This window comes from Sphaeramia orbicularis, chromosome 2 (assembly GCF_902148855.1).
Source record: "Sphaeramia orbicularis chromosome 2, fSphaOr1.1, whole genome shotgun sequence".
Taxonomy (NCBI): Eukaryota; Metazoa; Chordata; class Actinopteri; order Kurtiformes; family Apogonidae; genus Sphaeramia; species Sphaeramia orbicularis.
The window spans coordinates 25,592,502-25,601,110 of NC_043958.1; the positions used below are offsets into that span (position 1 = coordinate 25,592,502).

At 38.4% G+C, this 8,609-nt stretch overlaps 1 protein-coding gene across 1 annotated transcript; it reads right to left on the bottom strand.

Annotated features, from left to right (window-relative positions):
• Positions 1 to 1,336: 1,336 nt before the first annotated feature.
• Positions 1,337 to 8,146, bottom strand: LOC115431629 (ornithine decarboxylase-like). Its single transcript, XM_030152145.1, has 8 exons — positions 8,060 to 8,146; positions 7,808 to 7,981; positions 7,525 to 7,697; positions 7,227 to 7,443; positions 5,126 to 5,209; positions 2,042 to 2,204; positions 1,647 to 1,759; positions 1,337 to 1,579 (listed from the first exon to the last, which is right to left on the bottom strand). The coding sequence occupies exons 1-8, from the start codon at positions 8,144 to 8,146 to the stop codon at positions 1,337 to 1,339; spliced, it is 1,254 nt and encodes a 417-aa protein (XP_030008005.1).
• Positions 8,147 to 8,609: the final 463 nt, after the last annotated feature.

Consider the following 8,609-nt stretch of genomic DNA (forward strand, 5'->3'; position numbering starts at 1 on the left):
GTTTAGCCTGGCCATAAGTTCTAACATGTATCTAGAATTAAAACATTATTTCTGATAATCACTACCTTTATAACTATTTACCTCATTGCATTATCCACAGTAACTGATTGTACACTAGTAAGAACATCAAACAATGCACTTTTTAAGGTCTGGTGAACACGGAGGGTATTCAATGAAACCCCTCCGCCCAATCCACCTGTTTGGCAAGTTCACCAGACCTCACACCACTAGACTTTTTTTTTTGGGGGGGATACCTAAAAGACAAAGTCTATGCTATGAGACCTGCAACAGCCACTGAATTGAGAGCAGCCATTGAACGTGAATGCACGCAAATACCAAGGGAATTGTTTTGTGATGTGTGTGATTCCATTGCATTGCATTGTCAGCAGTGTCTGGACCAGAAAGGACATCAGTTTGAGAACAGGTGGGGACAAAACAATAAAATGATGTTTGTATATTCTATTATGTTAACGTGTTCTTTTATTGGAAGCTCTAAGGACGAGTCTGGATTCAGATTGGTCTCAAAGTTGACAAAATTTATTCAGATCACAAATAAGGTGGACATTCAGTGCTAAGGACTCAAAAAATGAGCCCAGAACATTACATGAAATGCACATTTATTGAACCCTATGGACAGGCTCACCTGTACAAATGGGTTGGTCTTTACCTTAGCGTTATCTAAAAAGATCAAACAGATGTGGCCAACGATAAGTTTACCCTTATCACCTATATTTAACAACACTATTTGTGTGAATGTGTTCAGACGTGCATCTAGAAGAACAGAACCTTCTTAACTCTCGTGCAGACAGATGTTTCCTATCTTAACAAGCTTAACCTCGTGATAACGTACTTAAACTACAAGAGTACGACATAAATCCTGGTCACAAAGAACTCACTGTTAACATTATTGAAATAAAACAGATTAAACAAAAGAATCCTGTGTTAAAACAATAACTACTTAATATTAAAACAATTCATCCCAAAACTTCAATATCTAAAGTAAAATATATTTCAATTACATTTTGAAAATTAAATGAATTTTAATAAACACCTACTTTACAATTATTTAAAGTGTGTATACATTTTTTTTGGGACATCCTGTATATATTAAGTTTTACTATTGTTGAAACATATACCAGTAGTCTACATAAACTTATCAGAGACTTTAAATGTACAGTTTCAGGATAGTGCATGCACCCATACCCCAGTACAGAGAAAAATTCACCACTCTAAAAATAATCTGTTTGTATTACAGAAAAAGTGTAATTAATGTGCATGAGTAAATTGTTTTTATAATCTCCACTGGTCCTAGACCTTACTTACATAATAAATGACTTTAGCAGTAAGAAAAGTTGAACATGCTCCATGTCTGAGCAGATAAAACAGGGTAAATGTGTGCTTTCTCAAAGCCATTGAAGTCAGATGAACAACACACAGTGTAGGCTCCCATGTTGTCAATAAGAAGCCAGTCCCCAACTTGAACCTCAGGCATCCAGTAGGTGGCAGTGACTCTGTCCAGGCTGTCGCAGGTCGGACCCCAGATAATGGACCGGTATCTCTTCTCACCGCTCTCCACCACCTATGGACATTACATTTAGGACAAACATGTGGCTGCATATAAAGTATGTAGTATATGATCAAATTACCCTGTGGAGATACGGAGCCACATTTATGTGGGCAGGATCATTTATGAGGCAGTTTAAGGAGCCAAAGACTCCATCACTGATGTAGTACATCATCACTCTGTCATTCTCAGGATCTGGGAAAGCAGACATTTTACAATTAACATTTTAGCCAAAACAGGAAGTGGTTGAACACTAACAATGAGTATTTAGATAATTCTGCCACCATTTGATCATTTGCTGATCAGTTACTAACTAGTACAATTCTAACAGTGTCTCACATTTCCTTATTTTACATGACATGGAAACATCAGTATGATAATATCCTGTTAGTGACAGAACTGGAGCTTTGTGCCCACAGTGTGATGTCACAGGATAATGTCTGGTGTGGGTATGGTCTATAGACACATTATACACACCTCTGATTCGAGTCACATCATCCATGACAACTTTTTTAGCAAAAACGTTCACAGCCAGTGTGAAGGCTGAGTCCACATAGTACCGTCCTGGTTCAGCAATGACCTGCACCCCACTGTCAGCCGGGAAGAATTCATCCAACGCCTCGTTGATTACCTTTGAAAACTAGGACAATAAAATACCACAGGTATACAATCATACAGGTCAGTAATAAATTCTAGATAATCTTATCTTAACATCAGGAGGAGCACCACAGCTCAATTATTCCCCCTCTGGTCTTTGACTTATAAATACCTACCTGCCTTAATCAAATCAAATTTCATTTGTATAGCACCAAATCATAACAAAAGTTATCTCTTGACACTTAACATATAGAGTCGGTCGAAACCAGACTCTAAAGCCAATTTACAGAAATCTTACAATCCTGTTTGTTCTCATCTCTGGGGAATAAACTGGCCTCGGCCAGAATATACCCGGGGTATCAAATTAAGTCAAATCGAATCATCGGGCCTCAGCCAGTTTATATCCCTGACATATTCCAGTTGGGGGTATACTTTGGCCTGTTACACTGAGTATTAACAGTCTGTTTTCAATCAATCTGTGCACTGACATAAATTATTACTTCATTTACCTTCCACTGACCTGGACAGAACAGATAAAGAACTGAGAAACTAAATATGAAGTGTGAAGATGTGGAAATGTATGAGGGGCCGTATGGGACATAATTCAGAATTACCATTCACACATACACATATCAAATGCATTCACACACATATGAAAACGCACACATACACATATGAAATGCATTCACACACATATGAAACCACACACATACACATATGAAATGCTGCTTTCCTCCGACGAAAAGAGGAGTAGATGACTGAAGTTGATATGGTAAGTTGGATCTCAAATAATAAACAATACAGCTTAGTGTAGGCTTGCGTCAGTAGCTAACGTTAGCTACTAGTACTAGCGCTAAACGTTAGCTTATATAACATTACCTGTCTATATGTAACTTTAAAGCAAAATTGTGTGTATGTGTTGTCGGTTATGTTGTCAACTAACCATATGGTACTTATTCCATATAGCTACTTAAATGCTAACGTAGCTTTATTGCTAACACCCTTAAGTTCACTAGCTACTCGATCTCACTAATGCTAATCGCTTAAACTAGCTCATATAACTAACTCAATTATAAGAGTAATTTTAATGCCAGGTGGAAGCCTGACGGGGAAAGTTCAGGGGTCAAAGAAAAAGAGGTGCTACGAGGTTGAAGTGAGAGCAAGTAGCTAGCAGACTTAAGAGTGTTGGCATTGGCAATAAAGCTAACGTTACTGTACCCGGGTAACGTTAGCATTTAATTAGCTATATTAGAATAAGTACCATTACTGAAACACACATAAGTTTGCTTGAAAGTTACATATAGACAGGTAACGTTATATAAGCTAACGTTTAGCACTAGTATTAGTAGCTAACGTTAGCTACTGATGCTAGCCTATACTGAGCTGTATTCATCATTTGAGATCCAACTTCAGCCATCTTATTTTGGTCGGAGGAAAGTGGAAATTAGTGTGTTTTATGTACATCATTTCTGTTGTTGGAAGATGGGACACAGCACTGCACCATTTTACAATGTTTAGAATATTCCGCGATTGGACACTGAAGTCCAGCAACCGACTTCTACGACACAGTCGGTCGGACCCGTAGACAACCGCCTAGCAACATCCAGGCATATCTGCAGATTAAGGTAGAAAGAGATCCCCAGGGAGCTCCAGAGCCGTTGCCAGCTTGACATGAGGGAAAATGTCTTGTTAGGTGGTTGTCTACGGGTCCGACCGACTGTGTCGAAGTGGTCGGTTGCTGGCCGTCTGTAGACCTATTTACCAGACCTGTCAGTGTCTGTGCAGAAGGTAACAAATTATGGAGCAATGTTGCTTCCTCAGATAAATCGTTTGCTGACATCAATACGAGCCGGGCCTGCAACTGGTTAATCTTCTGATAGCCGAATAAAACAGGAAATATACCAGTAAACAATATGAAACTGGGGAGGGGCGGGATCTGGTTTCCTCTACTCTGCCTTCCTGGTCAAGTGAAAAATATATGTTTGGGGAAAGTATTTCACACGTGTGTGAATGCATTTCATATGTGTATGTGTGCGTTTTCACATGTGTGTGTGTTTTCACGTGTGTGTGTGTTTTCACATGTGTGTGTGCGTTTTCACGTGTATGTGAATGCATTTCACATGTGTGTGTGAATGCTAATTCTGAATTATGTCCCATACGGCCCCTCATAGAAATGCCTCATAAAAGCCTTATTCTTTATCAAGTAAATACACAAAGATCCTGCTAAGCAGATGCAGTGGGCGCTAATTAGCTAAGATGCTAACATTTGCTAACATCAGTCTTCCTTATTTTCTTGTTTAATACTTGTAACTTCACTTATCAGCTCCAACCTCTTCCTCTATTCTGACTGTATCATCGCATGTGAAGTGGTAGAATATGTCCTTTAAAAACTGTGATGTCCATCTGAGAATCTCTGTTTCCCTCTGTTAACACACAAACGCAAAACAGAGATTTGCCAAAATCTCCACTTTGGCTGGAGTTTTTAGAAACCATCATTTTCAGCCATCATTTATTTATTTATTTTTTTAAATTCTCCTCTGCACCAAAAGTATTGAGCCCTAATTCCGCTGCATTATTATACTGTGTATGATTGTACAATGACAATAAAGATCTATCTATCTGTCTATCTATCTATCTATCTATCTATCTATCTATCTATCTATCTATCTATCTATCTATCTATCTATCTATCTATCTATCTATCTATCTATCTATCTATCTATCTATCCATCCATCCATCCATCCATCCATCCATCCATCCATCCATCCATCCCAGTGGCTTTACAAGCTATGGACATGATTCCACCTACAGATGCCTATTTAATGGGCTGACAACATTCAAAGCGGGTGCATTCTGGCTCAGTCTTTGTCTAACTGTCTTTAACTGAATCCATTAATCATTTGCTTTTGTAGTTTTCTGGTTCACACTGTAGAAACACATACTTATCAAGATATTCTTTATACCTCATCAAATTGAATCTGAAAGCCCTCATTTCCAGGGAATCCACCACCGATATCTAAAAGTCTCATCTGAAATCCCAGCAAAACCTGAAACAAAAATATCAGTCAGTTAGTACTTTAACAAAAACAACCTAAGATTATGAAGAGTCTGGCCTATAGACTAGCTCTAAATAAAGTGTCATGAGACAAATTTTGTTATGATTTGACACTATATAAATAAAATTTGTCTGATTGATTTGATTGATGAAAAGTAGTAAAAATACTGTTTCTAAAAATACTGAACATGAGGCCTATCCCAAAACCAAACAGAACGAAGTGTGTAGTGATGGGGACCAGACCGCCTATGTCAAGACTGACTCAAGACCAAGTCTTTGAGGAAGTAAGAGTCGAGACCAAGACCATAAAAACAAGTCAGTTTTCATAACCATGATTTAATATCACCCCAATTAATAACTAGAAGCACTCGGAGAGCGCAGACCTCTGCCAAGGCAGATCAGTGCCCCCCCCCCCAAGGTCTGTCTGTCTGTCTGTCTGTCTGTGTGCAAGATAACTCAAAAAGTTATCGACGGATTTGGATGAAAATTTCAGGAAATGTTGATACTGGCACAAGGAACAAATGATTAAATTTTGGTGGTGATTGGGGATGGGGGGGAGGCACTGATCTGCCTTGGCGAAGGTCTGCACTTTACGAGTGCTTTTCTATACCAGAAGCACTTGGAGAGCGCAGACCTCCGCCAAGGCAGATCAGTGGGCCCCCGTAGCCCCCACCCCACCACCTCCGATCACCACCAAAATTTAATCATTTGTTCCTTGTGCCAGTATCAACATTTCCTGAAATTTTCATCCAAATCCATCCATAACTTTTTGAGTTATCTTGCACAGAGACAGACAGACAGACAAACCAACACAGACTAAAACATAACCTCCTTGGTGGAGGTAATCAACAGTTAGATCTACAGACTAAGCTAGTCTGGGAAATGTTTACAGGAGCAGTCTGACACACTCTTGTCTACTTAACCTCTTCATATGGACTTTTCACTATCATTAAAAAAATCCCTACCATATGCATCATCTTCTGCCAGTTTTTCAAAACTGCTTCAACAGCACTGCTCTGTCATCAACATGTTAAGCCCATCCAGGTCTTTTGCAATTACTGTTTTGTGATTATGAAAGGAAAATTTTATGACTCCAGATTGGTCGCTCATCTTGTCTCTGCTCTGTGATTCCAGCAGCAACTGAAGTGAAGTCACTGATACTCACTGAATGCAGAATCTTTGCATTGCACCATGGGATGTACTTTTCAAATAATGCCCGTCAACATTCCATATGTTTTATTATGTAAATTTATTTGTGATAGTGTATAATTGGATTTTTGTTTTGGATTTCGTTATTACGAGTCCTTCTCCTCCTACTGCGATCTGAGACCAAGTCAAGATGGAGTCTTAAAAGGTGAAGTCCGAGACAAGATGGAAAAAGCAGAAAATGGTCTGGAGACTGGTCTTGAGTCTGAGACCAGACTCGAATATTACAACACCAGAATTGTGTTAAAAATTGTGATCTAAATTTCACATTTTATTTATTTGATTATTATGTGATAAACTTCTTGCACCACCTGCTGTTGTGGAGGATGAAGATTTCAAATCCTTCATCATAAATACAGTAGAAAAACTAAAAACAGGTATATGCTGTCGTTATTACTCAGGCATGATTTGTTACAGTCATGTGATCTACCAACATGTACAGGGTGTCCCATAAGTCTCCATACATAAGAAAAATAAACATTTCTTGACATAAACCATTTTTATTTTATATAATATGCTCTATATGACTGCCATTTTGTCGGGAACACATTTCAATGCGTGTCCTCCACTGCTGAAGAACTGTAAAGAAGAAATAGAAAGAAATACATGTTAGAACCATATATGTATGGAATGTATTATGTCTCCTATGTATGGAGACTTATGGGACAACATGTACTTAATGGGTATTTAATAAACTAAATGTATTTGTTAATCATGTTCTGTTCTTACAAAAACACTTATATATAGCATGTGTGTCTTTTTTCATTTGCTAAGTTTTGTCAGGAAATGACCTCTCTACTTACCGCTGTGTCAAAGACATGCCGAGCATCTTCGATGGCCTGTCTGTACGCCAAACTATCTGTGCATCCACTACCTACATGGAAACTGACTCCGATGACCTCTAAGTCCAGCTCTTTACATCGTTCCAGCAGCTTCTTAACCACTGATAGTTTGGTTCCAAACTTTTGGCTGAGTCTTATTGCTGACTTAGAGTCATCCACTGCAATCCGCAGAACTAGTCTGGAAAGATTGTTCTTAACCAATGAAGAACAAACAATTCACAATAGGATCTGATCAACACAACACTTTGTGTTTACTTACTTTGCTCTGGTGTGACAAGCAGAAATCTTTAGGAGTTCCTCCTCACAGTCAAATGTCATCATGTCCACTCCACGAGTACTGGCATATTTGATGTGGGATTGTGGTTTTGTGGTATGTGCGAAAATGATTTTCTCAGGAGTGACTCCAAGAGACAAGACCAACTCTATCTCACCCTGTAATCAATGAAAATGTGTTTAAAATGTGCAAGGAAATAAGAGGAAAACATCTCCAAGTGAAGACTGTGGACATCAGAAAACACAGTGTTGGATTGTTTTGGGAGTACCTTGCTGGCACAGTCAAAGCCTGTACCCAGAGTGCTCAGCATCCTGATCACTGCTGGGGTGCTGTTGCACTTCACTGCATAGAAAGGCTTCACTCGAGGTAGAGTCCTGAGCCATCTGATGTGCTTTTGGTGTAAATCATCCAAATTTGCCACATGGAATGGCACTTCACTGTCCTGAATAAATGAAGCAGAATTCACTTACACAATGTATTAATAACACAACTGGAGGTATATGATGTCTGGGATACTTACCACTGAATGACGCTCTTTGATTTTATCAGTTATGAAATCACTGATAGTTTTGGTTGTATCTAAAATTTCAATGTCACAAACATCCATGACTAACACTGAAATTAAAAAAATTGAAAGAACAGATACGTCAGCATACACTGAAAAATATAAACTTCACAAGCTCAAATAAAAAAAAAAAAAAATCTTCAATTTATGTTGTACAAGCAGACATTAGCTCTTAATGCACACAAAGAAGTTCTCCTCACTAAGTGACAGAAAGTCTACAGAGACTACAGTGTGAGTTTATCAGTGATGGTTTTCCACACCTACTACTTTTAATGTGGCACAAGGAGCTCATCCATTGTTGACATTAGATAAACCCAACTCTTGGCTGACTTCATCCCAGATCATAGCCAGCAACTTTTTTTTTTTTTTTAATTGTAAGAAGACTGCAGGGGCAGTAGTGTTTCTAGCCCGTTTTTTGGGGTGCTAAAGAGAATTATTTTTAATGTCAGTTTTTAACAAGAAAATTTTCAAAACCATAAACAGTACATGGTTGAAACATAATATT

What these genes read in the sequence shown, in the direction of transcription:
- LOC115431629 (XM_030152145.1), bottom strand. Translation starts at nt 8,146, where the DNA reads ATGGATGTTTGTGACATTGAAATTTTAGATACAACCAAAACTATCAGT. An exon ending in GGCATGTCTTTGACACAGCG is followed by an intron (nt 5,210 to 7,226) that starts GTAAGTAGAGAG and finishes TTTTTGTTTCAG; the next exon opens with GTTTTGCTGGGATTTCAGAT. An exon ending in TTCAGATTCAATTTGATGAG is followed by an intron (nt 2,205 to 5,125) that starts GTATAAAGAATA and finishes TTATTGTCCTAG; the next exon opens with TTTTCAAAGGTAATCAACGA.